The 19120-nt window shown below is 36.2% G+C and overlaps 3 protein-coding genes across 4 annotated transcripts; 2 read left to right on the top strand and 1 right to left on the bottom strand.

The window, feature by feature from the left end:
* Positions 1-538: 538 nt before the first annotated feature.
* Positions 539-16192, bottom strand: LOC6648043. Of its 2 annotated transcripts, XM_047013521.1 has the most exons (4): positions 16008-16192; positions 1107-1189; positions 863-1039; positions 539-808 (listed from the first exon to the last, which is right to left on the bottom strand). In XM_047013521.1, exons 2-4 carry the CDS (start codon positions 1185-1187, stop codon positions 632-634), a joined length of 435 nt encoding a protein of 144 aa, XP_046869477.1. In that variant the 5' UTR covers positions 1188-1189; positions 16008-16192; the 3' UTR covers positions 539-631. The 2 variants fall into 2 exon arrangements, with proteins under 2 accessions (XP_046869477.1, XP_002070521.3); XM_002070485.4 differs by lacking the exon at positions 16008-16192 and having other exon boundaries at positions 1107-2180.
* A 239-nt stretch (positions 16193-16431) lies between these two features.
* On the top strand, positions 16432-17154 carry LOC6648044. Its single transcript, XM_023178253.2, has 2 exons — positions 16432-16523; positions 16598-17154. Exons 1-2 carry the CDS (start codon positions 16495-16497, stop codon positions 17145-17147), a joined length of 579 nt encoding a protein of 192 aa, XP_023034021.1. The 5' UTR covers positions 16432-16494; the 3' UTR covers positions 17148-17154.
* A 93-nt stretch (positions 17155-17247) lies between these two features.
* Positions 17248-18324, top strand: LOC111519199. The gene has a single exon (XM_023178714.2). It carries the CDS (start codon positions 17263-17265, stop codon positions 18130-18132), a length of 870 nt encoding a protein of 289 aa, XP_023034482.2. The 5' UTR covers positions 17248-17262; the 3' UTR covers positions 18133-18324.
* Positions 18325-19120: the final 796 nt, after the last annotated feature.

Genomic DNA, 19120 nt, shown 5'->3' with positions numbered 1-19120 from the left:
TTCCTGGGTAATGGATAATGGGTGGTCCTAGAGTTGGAAGCGGAATCCAAAGGGGGAATGGACGCCCTGTCAACCCTGGTCTGACAAGTTGATGATGAGCTTTTGGGCTTGGTCCACCCATGGGGCGTGGTTATGGTGGTAAAAACTCATTATATCAAAATGAAATGAACAAGGCAAAGCGAGAGAAGTGAGTTAGAGGACCTGGGCTTGTATAACTAGTTACATTTTTGTGGTTACGATATTTAGAAGCTAATAGTGCAATGGCATTATTTTTCAAACTAAAAATATTTACACTTTGCAAAATTCCGTGACATTAAATTGATTAACATAAAATCTGATCTGCTTGGTTTTGTAGAGTATTCTTTATTTGCTATCTAGATAAGTTGTGCTTGAATGGAATATACATGTCCACCATGGAAATTTAAAGCAAAGTCAAAACAATAATTTTTGAAATCTTGGTGTTTCATTTGGCTGTTGATTCTGATCAAGAATATCTAAATTATTCTCAAGAGATAAAAGACATCTTAAAAATGAATAATTGTAGTAAAATTTCGAGCAAAACGAAGTAATTTATTAAAAACCTCTTAAAGAATATGTCGTGTTATGGAATGTTTACCAACTAATGATAGACTTAACTCTTCTTTTTTCGAAATTCACAAGTAGTCTGAAAACATACATTCCTCGGGCGCTGCTTTCCGAAGTTATCAAAGGCCATAAGTATTAGTTCGATTTGAAAGCGCCCATATAATGTTGGCCCAATAACATCCAGAACCATTTGATTAACCCAATCCTCGTAATAAATAATTGTCTAAAATGTAGTAAAAATTTATGTGAATTCTTTGTGACTTTTGGTCCTACTTACACCAGCAACTTTGAAACATTTCTCTTTGATTTCATCCACATTGATTATATGCTGACTCCAGAAGTTGTATAAGTAGGTTGTATTGTCCCACATTGCGAGGCAGAAATCTTTATAGATTAAGTTATAAACGGTTGGTTGCCATACGCCGATTTCCCAATGGTATGTATTGATATGTAACTATATTATTAACAATGAAGTTGGACACTTTATTTGAATGTTTTTTTAGAATTATATTTGTATCTACCTCAATTCGATCAGATGGATCAATTTTCCAAATGGAATTTACGGTTACATTTCCAGAAACTGATATAACATCGTCGTGCATTTCTGTAAAAAGATCCGATAAGTCGAACTCTTCTCGCCATTTTATAACATCAATTGGTTGATTTCGACAATCGCTGAATATATCTGGATCCTCGAAGAAAAATTCATATTCTGTTTGTAAACTTTGTCCAAACAACAGCACAAAAGTTACTACTGATAGGTAATCCATGACTTTCTAAATGAAATGGGTTTCAGGTCTAATGGTATTTATAACGCCTTTTAACGTGTTGAATAAAAACGAACAATATTTGGGCGTACCTCAGATTCTTAACAATATTGTTTTCCAAGTATATTGTTAGATAATGTCTGTTACGTTTTTCATGAATTCAAAAACTGGTTAATTAATTAATCAATTTATTAACTAGGTTAATTTACTAGGTGTAGCAGAGAATAAAAGATTTTATATAGAAGATTACATGCAACACAAACGGTATTTGGTTATACAACTATAAGTATAGCCCTTTGGGTAATACAACTATAAGCTTGAATTACAATTTCGATTACAATTGAGGCTTAAGAGGGTAGAAACGTAGTGATAAGAAGATGGAAAGGAAAGACGGAATAGGACAAGGATGAAACCATCGAGTTTGGTCATATCTTTTTGTTTATTATCTCTTATACGGTAATCAAAGTGCCTGATAGTTATTATCTTCATGGATTGCAAACTATAACTAAGCAATATTTGAGCGCTCTAAAAATAAAAGTGTCTTAAATGAAACAGAAATAACAAACCAAAGTACTTGGCATCAAAATTACCAAAATTTAACTCAACATTTGTGGTTTTTATGCTGTTTATAGACCAATTGAATTGCATTTGTGTAGAGGCCAAAAACCGATTCATATTCTGGCAAGCCCTTTGGCTAACCTGAAACTGCATACATTGTAATAACTGATTGCAATTTGGGTAACTTAATAAACGTTTAGTATTCGTATGTATTTACAGAACTGCAAATTGGTTTTGTGTTGCCTAATATACTAAACACATATAAATTCATGATTACAATTTGGTTAATGTGCAAATACTTACAATTCGATGCATATACATATAAGTATGTATGTTAATGCATGTAAACGACAAATTATAATTATCATCATCATCATTATCATCATAATGAAACTACACCTGTAAGTCAATCAATGTCTAGAATTGTTAAATTACTAAATTCTATGGGGAAATTTAATGAAATTTAATTGCAATATTGATTTGTCCCACAAAATGTGTGTGTGTGTGTGTATTTGTTTTGAAGTGGTTTTTGTGAAAGGGGTGTAAAAATTTTCTGTTTTCACCTCATTAAAAGTGGAAATGCGTCGAGTTTTATATGTACTTCCGTTTGGCATAAATGAAATTTATAATGACAGCTACAACAAAGATAATATGTGCAATAAAGATATACACACACACACACACAGAAACATATATACAAACAAACATACAAACCGAAACTCATTGAAATAAACACCAACAAAGCAGGGCTTACAATTATGGCCAAAAGTTGTGCGAGTAGGACTAAACATAATCAGCTCGACAAGCATATATACTTACAGCCACATACACACACACACACACACACAATAGCTGACAACTCCCACTAAGGTTTCTGTTTGTTTTAATTAAAATTACACAGGGACATGTCTATATGCATATCTGTTATTAGTGCTTTTTGTACTTTTTTTTTTGCTTTAGTTTTCTGTAAATAATTTATATTCAATTTTCAAATGAATTACAATGCAAAAAAGATACCAAATGCCTTTATCTATTTTGAGTAAAACGAATATAACATACTCTATGTATATATAATTGACTTATAGTATTGAACATTTTTAGACTTTTTTCCCCATGCTAAGACACTACATTAAAGTAGTTAAAACATACAATTTCTCATGATCATTTCGATTAAATGTGGTTTACAGTGCATTGCATACTTTTAAGTAGAGTATACTAGTTATCAAACAAAACCTTAAATACCATGGGCCTAAACTTCGTGAACAATAAACAAAAATTTACTAAAATTTAGTTGAATTTATTTTGTTCCATTGTGTATAAACATTTCTGTACCCGCAATGCGGCCAGCAAAATTCATGGTTGGCATTGTGTTTGTGTGTGTGTGTGACATGTGGTTGGCTATGAAATTGGTTTTTCATGTCCATGACTTGGCCTAACCAAAAAAAATTAACTCCAACTAGAATATGAACTAATTTCTTTATTTTTTTTTTTTTTACGGAATCGTCGATGTAGAAAAGCTAAAAATTTGCTTAGCTCTCAGGTGATGGAAAATTCAAGTGTCAGATTAGCAAAGAACTTTAAGTAAACAGAAAGAGAAAGAGATAGGGCGAAAGGGAAAGAGAGACAGGCAGCACTTAAATATTAACTCTTACTTAAAAAGTGTACACAATTCGCGTGGGTTGCCAATTAAACTAAAGTGTTGCAACGAAACTAAATCCTTGGCTCAATTCGCCTCATGCAGCATGCAGAAGGAAACTTCCATCACAAACTGCAACTAGATAAACATTAAGCTTTCCATACTGCTACAACTACAACTGCTACAGACGCAAATATTGATGGTCTAAAACAAAAGTTTTATGCTCTACAAAAGAACGCCTATCCCATCTCTCTCACTATCTAACCAAAGTCAATTTTCACCCAAGTTAAAAAGTTACCAGCCACACGAAAAGCCAACGAATACACACACACACACACACCCAGAGAGAGAGAGAGACAAAAAACACAGAAGAGTGGCAACAAGAAGAAGAAGAAAAAAAAATAAAACAGAAAAATTTGGAGAGGTAGAAAAAAAAAAAAAGAATTCGAAATGGAAGAAGAAAACGTAAATTTTTATCTCTACGCGGTGCAGTGCAAAAAGGTTTTCGAGTGCAAAATAAAGTTACTTTGGCAATGCGATGCATCAAACCGCAAAACAAGATAATTTCAACGGTAAATAAATCACAGCCACAGCGCAATGTGAGGCCCCAGCCCACCACAGTGGGCTCAGCACACGAGAGGGGTGTACAATGGATCTGGTTTCGGTTCTGGCCTGGTCTGCATTCGATTAAGCCTGAAGTCTAACCCGTTTCATGTCAGCCTAGCTCCCGAAAGTAGGCAACAACAATTCAACTCACTTACCAAAACATTACTTTTCGCTTTGGTACAGTAACGACAAATAAACACAGCGAAGGAAGTGTATCAAATAACATTAGCACCTAGTTCATGCCTCGTGCATTTCACAAAAATCTGATTATTTGCCATTGTGTGTTGTGTATATATGCCACACAATCAATCCCAGGATAAACAGCGTCAGATTTTGCCACTGGCCTAGGCACACCTTTCTTTTTTTTTTTTGTGTGTTTGTGCAATTCCGGCAGGAAAACTTCCAGCAGGAAAACTGAATTGAAATGGAAATGAAATGCCATGCAGTGCATTTGCTTCACTTATTGTTAGTACCGCTTGGACGCTATCTAGTGTATGGTTTCTCCAGTGGTTTTCGTTTCTAATTTGATTGTACAGATTGATAACTATTTTTAGTAAATGTTTTTAAATTGTTAATCAATTAAATTGATATCACTAATCAATGTTGCAAATTCTTTATCTTATTTACGTACATATCTTGTACAGAAAAATATATCTCTTATTTAAAATAACAACAAATATTATTAAAACAGAAAATTTATGCCTTGAGTAAGCCGATTAGTATGAATATTTTAATTATAAAATGCGCTTTAAACAAAAGCAAACAAATACGCATCTGTAATGCAAGTTTCAGTAATCTAAAAAGTAGAACGAACATTACATTTCTGGTAAGAGAATACCCAGTGGTGCAACACTAAGATTCGCCTGGCTGCCAAGGCAATAAATAAAATGGTCTTGTTACCAAAGTGTCACACCCACAAACAAAGCCACACACACACACATGGACCTGTTACCTGCAGCAGCACCAGCAAGAAAAGCTTAAGCCAAAGTTGAACTTTAAGTAGATGGCACCTTAAGACGTTGCAGCTGCGGCAAGTAGCAAAACCAAACCTAGCATATTACACTCTATATAGACTGCTCAAGTAACACCCACTGACTGTATCCCAACCAACCGACGATCCATCTATCCATTCATCCATCCATCCATCCGAAAAGTCCTTCCCTCAGCTCTCCCTCTCTCTCTCTCTATATATATGCGAACAAAAAAGCGAGTGAAACTTTTCCATTATTTTTATCTTCTTCACATTTTCAAGTAGCAAAAACTTTGATGCTGTATGCAAAAAAAAAAAACACCAAAATCAACAACAGCAAAGCAGTGAAAACAAAAAGCCACCAAAAATTAAGTAAAGTAAAAATTTTTGCATGCAAAGCAAAAGCTGATTTTCATATACATAGCTCCCCTTCATGCTATGGTTCCCCTTCACACACAGACACACACACGCCCCAAAACCCAATCTAAGACCCACGCCCACTACCAGTTTTGTGCCCCTTGGGCTGGTATCTTTGGCATTTTATTTAGTTTGTTATTTGTTCATACTTAAGTGTGTCGCTTGTATTGGTTTTATTTGCAAAACTTGTCGCTTGTCGTCTTCGAATCGAAGCCAGTCTCTGGGTGATGCCCAAGACAATAACCAACACACTCCCAAATACATATACATTAAGTATGTGTGTGTGTGTGTAGTTCCCTCTCTCCCAGTAAGTTGTTGAGTAGATTAGGTTTTTCTTTTCTCTTTTTTTTTTTTGTTATGTTCCTGCCGGCCCATTGTCTTTAAGTTTTTGCTGTCCTTTATGTGCTAGCAGGGTCCCAAGTGACCCTGTAAACTTCAAACTGCTACAAGTGACAAAGCTTCCATGTCCTGTCCAGAACACACTGGCCAGGTGTGTATGTGTGTGGGTGTGTGTCCATGTGCAAGTCTGGAGTGTGCGTTCGAGAGTGCGGATGTGTGATTGCAGGCAATTCGATGCCACAAAAGCTGTTTAAAAAACAACAACACCAACAAAAATCTAAGATAAACAAACAGAAACATTGTCTCTCTGTCGTTTAACAAGTTGGTCAAACAAGATTAACATATTTAAGTAAATATAACAATCATGTTCTATGTAAGCAATCATTTATAATTTACTTTCTTTTAGCAAAAGAAATTATAGATTATTAAATCAAAAATGTGTGATAATTTTAAAGATTCAACAAAAAGAAATGATGTAGCTCAGTCAGTTTTCATTTGATGTTTAGAAATATTTTGTATTTCGAAAGTTATGGGAAAAAACGGATATGTTGTTTGATGGGGTGATACATTCTCAATCCAATCCATTCCAATCCGTTGATAAATCTTAATCAGATTTCAAAATATGTCTTAATTTTTACACACACATAGAAGGATATCTTTGGGTATGTCAAATCTCTATGGAAATCTTTTTCAAATTGCAATGTCTGTTCATTTTAAGCATAAGTTGCATTGTATAAACGTTAACTAAAACGATTTCACTTGATATTTACATATATAGGCTAGGCTAGGACCTATTAATTTAATACGTTGCGGAACCTGCTGAGGCATATGGCCCCCCAACATAAATTCAGGACCCTTTCTATTTATTTAACCTACTTGGTGCTTGGTGGAATTTTCTGGTCTGTTGCATTTAAAGCGCTCATCTAAATATTTTCGAAATACATTCGCCCCCCATACACTAGCCTAGTATATGGGTCTTGCGTGCCGCGTGCGGTTATAGGTATGAGGCTGGAAATCTAAGTCCCTTGGACCATAGATGCTTTTTATACACCCCCAGAGAGACAGAGGGAAAGGGAGCACATGCAAGTACATAATTCAACACAAAATGTTAATTTAATTAAATTATGAATATGAAATTTGTCGGTGAGTGAATCAAGATGGAAGGTAATTTTTGAATGGCAACCAAAAACTCCAAGAGCGTTGACTAAACAAATTCATTTAAATTGCACACAAGGTTGGCTTGGGCATGTATTTTTGAGGCAAAGGCACAGAATATGCAAACACACTCACCCCTCCATACCACTAGCAGGTTAGAAGAGGGGTGTTTCAATGGCTTTTCGAGCAGTGCAGACCAATAATGACGCGCTCTACGTTTCCAATGTGGCATGTAGAAAATATTGCCAAAAGCAGCAACAGCATGACCAACAGCCGCATTGGTAGTAACTATCCACCACCAGGGCCATTCATTTGCCACATGTTGATTTTGCAAACTCAAATTATATAATGCAATGCATGGTAAACAAGCAAACACACACAGGCACGCACACACACACACATACAACACGAATACCTGTACAAATATAACGAAATGCGAAGAAAACAACATTATCAGACCTGACTCTGAAACCAAATTCAAAAAATTTTATATGCATTCATATATAGGTAAATATTCATATATAGTATATACATACATATATAAATGTACCCAATCGACATACACACGGTGGACCTTTGGCGGAGTTGGTGGCATGAAACCAATCTAAAGTCCAGCTGATAGAAGCAAAATCTGAAAATTACTAAAAGCCAAATGTGCTGCCGTAATATAAAATACGCAACGACACTCAAACCAAAACTACGAGAATATGTGAATCTGAAGAATTTAAAAAATAACAGAAACATAAAATAAATTATGAAAAGAAGCAGAAGGCAAGAACTATTCCTTGATTGAAGGAAACATTCTATATACCCTATTCTATTAAAAAAAAGGAAATTTTTTAATAGAATAAGAAACAATTTAGAAAATATTTTACATAGGATGGAAGATAATCTTACAATCATTTAGTCGATTAAATAAGTAATCAGTTTGTATTCTATCAGTGATTTCCGTTTTGTTTTTGCTATGCATTTTTTCTCTAAGTGCATGAGTCCAGCCACCAAAAGTAATGAGCCAAAGTTGGATACATGCTGTTTGGTTAGGCTCTCACAACGCTGCGAGCCAACCGGAAACGCCAACAGCCCACAAAACTTTGCAAATGGCGCTGAAAATTAACGAAATTACTCATTTGAAATTTGTGAAAATGCTAACCATGGTTCACTATGGTTTTTAGAAAGTGCTGAAGTCACGAATTAAGTATGACGATTTTCGCATTGCAAGCACAAAAAAGTCTCATCATAAATTCCATTCCAAAAGCATTATTTTTTTTTTTTTTTCCTCCAATTTTTTGCAGTTGGCCACTAAGACAAAATGCCAAGAGTTGACATTAAGCAGCTCGACGACGTCAAGTGAAATGCAACCGAGACCTCAGCTTCGACTTGGGCATCGGCTTCAGATTCAATGCGCGTGACAGAAACCGCAGGGCTGTCAGCATTGCTGACTCCAGCTTCCAGTTCTTACTCTTGGTCATTACAATGCACTTGCCACGACGATGGTGACAAGAAGGATGAGGACCCAACTGCTGTACTTGATATGGTACTCTGGTCTGGTCTTGGGATGTTGACAACTGTAACTGTATACTTTGCTGGGTTTGGTCTTCGCCATTCTTTGGCCTGTCTTTTTCTGCTGTGCAGTTGTAATGGAGCTTTTGGTAAATTGAACCAATTTATGCTTATTTTATGGCAAATTACAAATGAGTGAATCATGACAACAGGACACCGACGACATCATTCGATGTCATTTGGGAGTAAAGTTGGATAGATGGCAAAACGGATTATGTTCATAGTTGCATGAGAAACATTTCACTTGCAACAAGTGATTCACATATTCAGTTTGTTTTTCGTTTCGTTTCTTTTTTGTCTTTGAAATAATTGGTCGTGAAATCATATCGAATGGCCATTACTATCAGCAAATACTAACTGAAAACTATTTTTTGTAAAAAAATCAAGAACTAACAGCAAGCTGAACAAAAAAGTAATGCATACTTATCGGGTTACAGCACATATATTGAATGGATAAATAGATTGCAAAGCAAAACTCAAATGCTCAAATGCTCCTCCCTTCATTGAACGTGGCTTAATGCTTTGTTAGAAAGACTTTTGCTTAAAATATTATGAAAATTAAAGCGGATGATATTTGAGATTAAATCATTTTACTAATTGGTAATGGAAAAAGTATTTTAAATTATTTTTCGACTAGTTTTTAAACCCATAACAAACGTTCTTTTATTTTGTAAAGTAAATTTAAATGCTTTAAGGCTTCTTGTTTAAACTATTGTTGAATTTTGTAGAGAACCTTTAAACAATGGAAAATAACCAGAAGAGTCGCGTTTTGTTCCCTTTTGTCTTGGGCTTAACTTGTTGCCCTAGATGGAAGCTTTGGGCCCCTCGGGCCAATGGCTCATTATAACGAAAATTTTAGCAACAAGATGCCCAAAAACAACTAAAGTTTCGAGTTTTGATTTGTTTACACATAAGCTTTTGGCCAAGACGATGGTATGGTATTGGGGTATGGGCGGTTACGCTTAGTTTAGAGACGTGATAAAGAGGGTTTTTAAGAGGGAGCGAGGGAGCCTTTGGGAGGGAAATGTTTTGTTGGCAGCTAACAAGTTGCAAATTAAGCTAAAATGTGTATTTTGGCAAAAATGCAGGAGACTTTGGCAAGTGGAGGAGGAGGTAGGTATTTGAGAAGACATATATATATACTCACACGCTCATGCATAGAAAACATACAAATACAGGCATGTAAACGAACATAACAACCGCAAAGCCAAACGCACTAACAAGCAGGAGTAATCAGTGTTACAACAAACAGATACACAAATAGCAAAAACCAAAAAAACACAACAAAAAAAAAAAAACACACACACACACACACTTCTAGAAAACTGTAACAGCAACTTGAGGGAGTTGTGCTGCAGATGCAACAATACAGACACACACACACAAACATACATCCAGGAAATTACATGCAGAGCAGCTAAAACAATGGCCAAGAATCTAGCTGGCAAGCTGCTGCTCATCATCATCATCATCATCATCATTATTATCATGGCCATCAGAGAGTGGCGAGCATCTCCAGTATTTCAAATGCCAGCCAAAGGCTATCGACCCAATTTCTAGGCAAACAATGGAAACAGCCAGAAAAGAAATTCCCCCACTACCCTGCCCAGCTCAGAGCTTAAACTTCGACCAAAAACCACTTGGAATTCCATATACAAGACACAGAGAAGGGGCGGTTGGGCGGTGTGGGCAGTGTGCCAAATGTTTGGCTTTGAGCAATGTGTTTACCACTTTGGACAACGTCGTCCTTGCATATCCTTTTTGCCTGGACAATCTACCTATACACACCACCATACCATTTCTCCCCATTCACCCGACGACGATGGCGACAAAACAAGTGAAAGTTTATTACTTACAACTTCCCAGCCATTGGGTTCGAGTAGAAGAAAATCAATAAAATGCAATTCGAAAGCAAATGACCCATATAAACCAGAGAGGAAGGAGCAGGAAGCAACCAGAGAGCCAAAGCAAGATGCAAACCCAGCGTCGTCCTCGTCGTCGCCGCCGTCGCCGTCGCCACCGACAGCCTGCGGCTGAGCGTAATTGTGCCAAATTATAAATTATTTCGATTTTCGCCAGGGCACCAAAGAAAATTGCTGCTGCATTGGTTGATGGTCAGAGGAGCAAGTACCAGAGATGCCTGCAATTAATATTGTGCAGCGGCAATTGAATGGCTTTCAACCCCGCATCCACTCTCAACCCTCCCCCCTCACCGATTGAAGAGCATTCAGCTCGGTGGCCCAACAGTAGTGGGCGGGGGCCAAAGGCTAAGCGCATAATTTAAATTTCTAATTAACAGTCAAATAAATTGTGCCAGCTGCCAGCATGGTGGCAATTGAGCCATGCCAAGTGATTTTATGGCCCAAAATGCTCATTAAATTAACGGCAATTTGCTGCCACAGACAAATGCATCGATGCCAAGGTGCAATGCTAGGTGAGGACTATCGACTACCTTTTCTTACCTTTCTTTCTTGTCGAAGGGAAGTCGTAAACTGTTTTAACGATGGCCCATTAACTTAATACCTGGCGCCAATTTAAATTAGTCTTTGATTTTTGCAACAATCTTGCAAAATATAATAAGGAAATTGTTGCAATACAGAATTAGTTCCGTTCTAGGAAAAATCTTTAAATTTGAGGTCTAGAATCTTTCATCATGATCTTTATGATAATTATTTTATATGGCAAAGTGACAAATTGCAAAGTCTTAATGTATATTTTTATTTTCTACACTTATATCCAAATAAAGCAAATTTTGTGATATTTTCAATAATGAAAATCCTAGAGCTTATGGATCTTGGGATTGTTGAAATAGACTGAACCCAAATAACAGTATTTTTATGGAGCAAAAAGATAATAAAATATCGAAATATCACAAAAAATATCAAAAATCTTTTATATTTTAAAACATTGAATAACATTGAATGGGATTTAGCTATATTAGACTATGCTTCCATTTTTGCTTTAATTTCTTTTGATTTAACTTACATTGGATGAAGGAGATACTTTTTCGTTAACTTTGAGATGCTTAAAATTAATTAAAAACATAGACAAAGGCTTGAATAATCGGCCCTGTGTGGGTGCATATATGAGATGAGGTGGAGAGACGGAGAGTTAGAAAAGGGTAAGAGAGATGTGACCAAAGGCAAAGGGTTTAAAGGATATGCGGCAGCTCATATTCGGTACCGAATGAAATTGAATTTCTTATTAGTATATGGATGTGTTTCTGTTTTTTTTTTTCTCACTCCCGCTTTGGCATACTATATTTTTTGTTAGCATCCCTTCCAACTCGATAAAGCCATCATGTCTTTGGCACCGGCTGTGCGCTGAGCAAAAACATTCAATTAGTTTGATTTACACTTTCTTTTTTTCCCTTCCCTCCTTTCCCCTGCTTAAGTTAGATGTGTTCCCCTGTACTGGATCAAGCTCCCTTTGAGCGACTGTTGGCATTTCCGTTTCCGCTGTTTAACAAGCATCTTTTTTTTTTTGCCAACAACAACAATAGCAGTGCCAAAAACTTTGTACGCTTTTGCGTGCCAAAAATTGCGACTGTAGTATGGCGCTTAAGGCATTGGTTGGTCCCAGCCCAACCCAAGCCCAATCCCAATTCCAATCCCATTTCGAATACCTACTACTGGCCCTGTTTTCTCTATACCTACCACAATGTAGTAGTAGTAGCTCCATCTGCCGCCTGGCGGAAACAGTTTGCTGCGCGCCTGCCTCAATATTAGTTTGGGCGGCTACAAAACGCTTCCGGCAAAACATTGCTTTTGTTGATTTCATTTTGCCAGCCCTGGCTGGCTGGGTTACGATGATTTTTCAATTTGCATGTGACACAGAGGAGAGATGTCAAAGACTAAATTGAAATAGCACAAGGTTTCGACTTCGACTCCGAAGCCAGATTGAAAGTCAGAGACAGAGATCGTCAGCGTTGCATCTCATTTGTGTTTTTGGTCTTTCAATTAGATAATTGACAAGCAACCTGATGTTAGCCATGTTAAAGGCTGCCATGTCATTTAATATGGTCAAAGTTATTTTGCACCCAGTATTAAAGGCAAGCCAAAATGGAAAGCAATAGCTGTAGGTGAGGTCGAAGGGAGATGGAGCCAACTTCATGTCAACTTCATTTGTTGAATGACATAAGTTATCAATGAAATTGCAGGAAAAGCTGAGCTGACCTCGAGCAAATTGCATTGGCGCCCCCTTTAAACTTTATCTTTGCGTATGGTAAGCCCTCCCTTCAAACCCCCTCCTTGAACCCTGACGCCCTCAACAACTGGCAAGCAATTCATTCCATTTCATTTCACTTACATACACAAGGCACCGCACCCACACACAGACAGACACAGCCAATAAGCTGCACGTCACTTTTGCCTTGTAGTACGTGTATTTGCTTTCATTTCAATCTTTTGCCACTTAACAAATGCACACCCACATTCATTTCATTTTCCAGCTCCCTACAGCGAAAGTGCATAAGTTTAATTTTATTATACGAAAACAATGCAACAATTGTTGTAACAACCAAGGGGCTAGTATGTATGTCTGTATGCAGTATGTGTTTCTGTAAGTGTGTGTATGTATGTATGCGCATATGTGTGGCAATTTGTTCAAAGGATTTAGCTCTGCATTTAGAAGCCAATCAATGGAAACTTAACCGACGAACAAAAGTATCGATGAACCAAAAAGACTTTCGATTGCATAAGCATAGCTATTCTATGGTTACTAAAAATGTTTGGAAATGGAGCATAGAGATGTAAATCCCTGTAGTCAGTCATGCATTCCAAATGGGGCAACTAAAGTGTAGAAAAGTGCATTCAAAAGCAATCAAACTGTAGGTCACTTTTACCTTATGATTTGGAATGGATTTTATGCGTATCGAAATATCTTTCGTCACCAAATCAAATTTGATCTTACTTCTATTTAACTAGAACCAGAAAATCTAATTCATTTTTAAAGTTTTTAAAATGTATGCAAATCCAACCAAAAGCTTTTGTAGTCCCTTCTGTACTTTTAGTTTAATTTATAACTGGTAAACAATAATAAAATTATTAGAAAACAGAAGAAATTATAGTCAATAGAAAAATAGAAATATATAATAGAAGTATAGGTCGGTAAAAATGAAATTGTATTTCTTAGTAAAACTAACAAAAATGTTTGGAAAATATATATATGTTAATATTTTACTTAACGTAACAGAAAGTTGGTTAATTTAGCCATACTAAAGTTACCTTTTCATTTTACGATTGTCTTTCTTTGATCTTGATTTAGAAATAATCGTAATAAACTTGTGAATATACTACTAAATATCCGCCCGAGCATTTGAAAGATTTTATTAAAAGAAATCATCTCGATTAGTCTATTTTAATCCCTCTTGTTGATTAAAAAACATGTATTTTCATATTTCATTGTAATGCGAATTGAAAGAGAAACGCGCATGATTCAAAATATGAACGTCTTGAAATATGACCCTTAAAACAAAATATAATTCTAAAACAACTCGTATTTGTCTAGTCGTATGCAATTAAAAAAAAATGACTCGAAAATGAGTCCAAACTCAAAAGAAGGACTGAGAAGCAACTAAACAAGAGAAGTTTTGGTTATTATCTTGCTATATATCTCCAGACAAAAGAAACAATTGAATAAGATTTGTATGCGATGATGAGTCATTTAGTAAAATACTATATCAAATGCAGTTAATTCAATGGATATAAGCTGGATATCACTTAATAAAGAAGCTACTATAAACCTGTCAACGAATCCTCTGCTACATTTATAAGTGGCATCTTCTCTTTATGTGATTTTACAAAATTTAATGACTGAGAGTTAAAATTTAAATGTCATTTATTTAAATTCACTTTAAACAATTTGCAATTTTCTTTTTTTCTTTTTGTCTTTTTATATGCTTGTGCATTTAAATAAATGAAGAAGAATTGATTTGCGGCTGACTCTGCTCATTTGTTGAATTTATGGCCGACTCTTAAAATTGACAGTCAATGGCCAATGGCCAAGGGCAAAGTCAGCAGGCGAAGAGACATCGGGAGCCGGAGAGGGGAACGGTAGCAGGGGAAAGAAGCTGCAAAGAACAAAAGGCGTTACGGGCCTCCTAGCCTGATGGGGAGCTCATAAACAATGCGGCCAATTTACATGCATGGGCTACACACATACACATATACATATACATATGTATGTGTGCATGTCTCTCTTTGTCTGTCTGTGTTTGTGTGAGGATGTGTTGTTGTTTTTATTGTTATCGTTTGAAATGAAAAATTGTCCCTTTGTTGCATATAAAAACAATGGGCCAAAAGAACTTGAAATCAATTTCAAACGTTTTAGCCAAAGCCAATTGATTTATTTGCTGACTATCTATGTCTGTATGTCTGTGTCTGTGTGTGTGTGTGTTTGTATGTGTGTGCGTGTGTTGGCCATTGTTTTGTATTACTTTTGCCTTGAATGAAGCCCAAAAGAGCTTAGGCCATTGAAATGTGGCACCATTTTCACATTTCTTTGGCCAAAACTTTAAGCCTAGTTTGACCCAAAACAATTAACACGAACTGCCAAAAAGTCAGAGGCCGTCTTATTTTAGTCTTACACTTGATAAACTTTTTATTGCTTCCGAGCAATTTAAAACTTTAATTTGAATTACAATAAAATAAAACAAAAGAACCGACCACCAAGACAAACTGCAGCTGCTTTTTATTCTGCTCAACTGACTGACTGTGGGCCCAAGACAGTAGCAAGTAAGTTCATATATATATATATTTACTTATATATGGACCCGATAATGGAATGAAAACAACAAGCAATTTCAAGTTGGCCAAATAAGCATTGGCCATTTAGAGGGGGGGGGGGTGGACCATCCTTGTGGTTAGCTGCGTTTGATTTGGCCTTGCCCATGCAATCGACCATGATATAAATGAAGAGGCCGATTGGCTTTGACAAGAAAGAAAATGCTTAAAAAAACACACACACACATACACACAGACCGCAGAGGACTCCAAAGAAAGCTTTGGAGTAGAATTTTTTTTGTACCCCACTCTTAAACCGATTTTTAAACATTTTTACGCTTTTATACAGTCGACTGACTTAATTCTTGGGTTAGCTTGCGCATTTTAAATATAAACAAGAAATGTGGAAAATTTCCATAATTATGCTAAAAATAAAAATGGTCAAAGTTGAAAAAAAAAACACATTTAGGACTTTAGAGTTTCTTTTTCAGTCATTGAATTCTAATTGAAAGCTCTTTAAAAAAATCCCTGGTTTTATAGTTAATTTAGTAGCCTTCATATTGAATTGAAGTTCCTGTTCACATTCAACTAGTGATTATCCTTTCAAAAGCGCCAACACGAATGCTTTTAGATGGATTGTAAAACGGGCAAACGACACAAACACAAAAAAAAGAAGGAAAAGCTTTACGCACCAAAATCCTAAGAGCTGCACTTCCGTTTCCGAAGCGAAATGTTTATTTGTCCATTGCCTGTTTGGTCATTAGACATGAGATATTGTCAACAGACACATACACACACACACACACACACACACGCGACCTATACACGTAGTACTTTTCATTCAGTGTTTATGTTTGCAATTTACCGTTGCAAAACATTTTGATTACGCATACGCCCTGTTAGAGGATGAAAAGGTCTCGTTTTGCTTTGACAAGCGCATCAAATGGCCATAAACAAAACGTCAAAGTCCGCTGATGGCATTAGTTGATATTTGCTTGTTAACGTTTTGCCTTTGGCTGATACAAAACAGATGGGCAGATGGCAACAACCACCTGTGCCAGGATTGCAGAGTTTTGAATGTGTTATATCCAATAAATGGCAATGATATACCCAATCCAAAAATACCTAAAAATGTGCAAATTTTACGTATCATAAATCGTTTCAAACTCTTGAAATCAGATGATATTCAGCAAACCAGCTTTAAGGGTGTAAGGCGTTCCATACCACCAGCTGACTTGGCTTTTATAGTAAAGATAATGATAAACAATTCAATCCATTGCAGTGGCGCTTTGGTGGCATTGCGTTTAGTCATCACTTCCGGCAACTGTTTCACCAATCAAACTAAAGCTAGCCAATTGAAGGTGTGGATTAGTGGTGGAAGAACATTGGAAGCGGCTTCTTTACATCAAAGCATCTATCCAGAAATAAGTTTTATTAGTCTAAAATCGAGTGCAACTGGCATAAAGCCAATTGGCATCTGTCAACAGCCCCTGAAGATGGGCAGCTATGTAAATATGATGATGGCTAGCCCGTTTCTTAGCTACTATGGCAGAAGACGTTCCCAATTGATTTCCAATCGCGCCTGTAAATCAACTTATCTGCAGGATGAATCCGTTTACATTACACCCAATATGCTGTGCCTAACAAACTCCTTGAAGCCCTCGAAATGTGCCACCATTCGAGGAGATTCCCTCCTCATGAAAAATTGTTTGTGTGCCATCAATATCTACGGCTCTAAGTGTCATTCACGTTCTCAAAATGCAGATCTTTATGCCAATCTTTATACAATGCGACAATATATCAATGTGTTTATAAAAAAACTAGAAAAATAATCAACAATTCTATATAGTTAAATCTTTTATCCGTAACGAATTAACAATTTTCATGGATTGATGAGCATTTTGGATGCTTGCAATCGGCGTAAATTTTTATTTAGCTCTTCTTATTATGCAGCCAAAGTGCCTGCTTCTCATACTTTTAACGCGTTTGACTCTCCAACAAGTGGCGCATACACATCTGGGCCAAACTGTGCCCCAATTCATGGTCGGTGATGTACCAAGCAAGGGTCAACCCTATCAAATTGTGCGCATTATTGAGTATTTAGTGCCATATTCTCCAAACAAAATAGCCAGAACCAAACAAGTAGATAGCCTTGAGATTATACCTGCCGACATTGATTCTCTTTTGAAGATGAAGCCGACAAAAAAACCAAAGAAATCTCTTCATTTTCTGGTCAAAGTGCTTCGAAAAAATGCTACTTTATGCACAGGAGCATTGATTTCTCGCCGTCTAGTGCTTAGCTCATCACAATGTTTGACCAAAAATGCAATGCCAAAAGATTACAGCATTCAGGCCAGTCGTAGTCGTAGGTATAAGATGGTTAAAATCATCTTTGGTACCGGTCTAGCCCAAGATCTAGTCCTTATTGTCCTCAAGGCAGCAATTCATGATTCTGCCATCCAGCCAATTCGTCTCTGTGATGGATCACTCAAACCACTTGAGAATGTGACCATGTACATGTCGAGAAAACGTTTGAGTTTCCTGCGTACCCAAGTGATAGCCAATGGAGCCTGTAAACGTAGCTATGCCCAGGATGAGAATGTCTATATTACGGCTAATATGTTGTGTGTCCAGAATACGGCCAAATTGAAGGACTGTCAAACGGCCAAGGGTGATCTGCTTCTACACAAGGATCATTTGTGTGGCATTAACATTTACGGTTCACACTGTGTGAATGGAGCGTCCAATGGCGATCTGTATGCGAATATCTTTAAGGCTCGCGGCTATCTGCAACGCATGATTAAACAATTTGTTTAAGCACAGGGGAGGGGAAAATTTACCAAGCATATCAATATTTCCCTTGTTTTTGTCAACATTGTATTTTCTTTCAATTTGTGGATATACATATAAACTCCTCCACATCCTTCTCTTTGCCCAGCATTTTGACTATGATGTATGTAAATTTAGTCTAAAAATAAAAACAAAAAAAGAAATAAATAAAATAAAAACTCGCACAAAAAACAAAAGCAACGTCAACGAAAAAAAAAAAAAATCCCTCTAAAAAAACATCATGACAGCAAAAAGGTGTTACACTTGGCTTGAAATTTACACCCATTGCGGGAGGAGGGATTCGGGGATAGGGTAGGATGACGGGTGCCGCAAAAAAGCTTTGCCGTTTGGCTTTGGCTTTGCGCTAAAATATGCAATTTTGTCATGAAATATGCACATGTCCACACAACAAGGACGAACAACCGGACGGGAATAACAACTACAACAATATCATAAATTTCAAAAGCAACATTCACATAAAAATTAAACATTTAAAAAATGAAAGCAAAATGAATACATACAATAAATTTTAGTTATTCAAGTTTCCCAAATACCCTTCAAAAATATATAAAAATTAACATCAAATTGACATTTAGTTTCCCACGCACCGAAAAAAAGTAAATTATTTTACATTATTTATTAATTATAACTCATAGCGGCCTACTGACCATTTAATAATCATTAATAGATAATACATTAAAAATTAGGAATTTCTAATTCTTTTCCACGTTTTGAATTGAACTAAATTATTTAATAGCATTAAATGGGCAAATTTTATTTATTCCTTTTTTATTTTATTGTCAAAATGTTTTTGCGGTTAAATAAACTTGTTGCCTTTACCAAACTAACTAATTTTTTGTTTGTTTTATTTTCTTTTACAAGTCACAATCATTATTTTATAAGTTATTCCTTTTTCATAGCTCATTAAATTTATCATCCTTCAAACCTTTGCATCCTTTTTCATGATAGTTATTTA

The sequence above is a fragment of the Drosophila willistoni genome, chromosome 3R, assembly GCF_018902025.1.
Source record: "Drosophila willistoni isolate 14030-0811.24 chromosome 3R, UCI_dwil_1.1, whole genome shotgun sequence".
In the NCBI taxonomy this organism is placed as follows: domain Eukaryota; kingdom Metazoa; phylum Arthropoda; class Insecta; order Diptera; family Drosophilidae; genus Drosophila; species Drosophila willistoni.
Note: the sequence above shows the minus strand (reverse complement) of the source record. Positions and strands in the feature narration are given on the sequence as shown.

Bases quoted from the DNA above. Each gene is read 5' to 3' on its own strand.
- LOC6648043 (XM_002070485.4), bottom strand. From the start codon at position 1,355: ATGGATTACCTATCAGTAGTAACTTTTGTGCTGTTGTTTGGACAAAGT. The intron at 1,040-1,106 runs GTAGATACAAAT...TTAATAATATAG, and splicing joins ATCCATCTGATCGAATTGAG to TTACATATCAATACATACCA. The intron at 809-862 runs GTAAGTAGGACC...ACTACATTTTAG, and splicing joins AATGTTTCAAAGTTGCTGGT to ACAATTATTTATTACGAGGA.
- LOC6648044 (XM_023178253.2), top strand. From the start codon at position 16,495: ATGATATTCAGCAAACCAGCTTTAAGGGT. The intron at 16,524-16,597 runs GTAAGGCGTTCC...AATCCATTGCAG, and splicing joins AGCAAACCAGCTTTAAGGGT to TGGCGCTTTGGTGGCATTGC.
- LOC111519199 (XM_023178714.2), top strand. From the start codon at position 17,263: ATGCAGCCAAAGTGCCTGCTTCTCATACTTTTAACGCGTTTGACTCTC.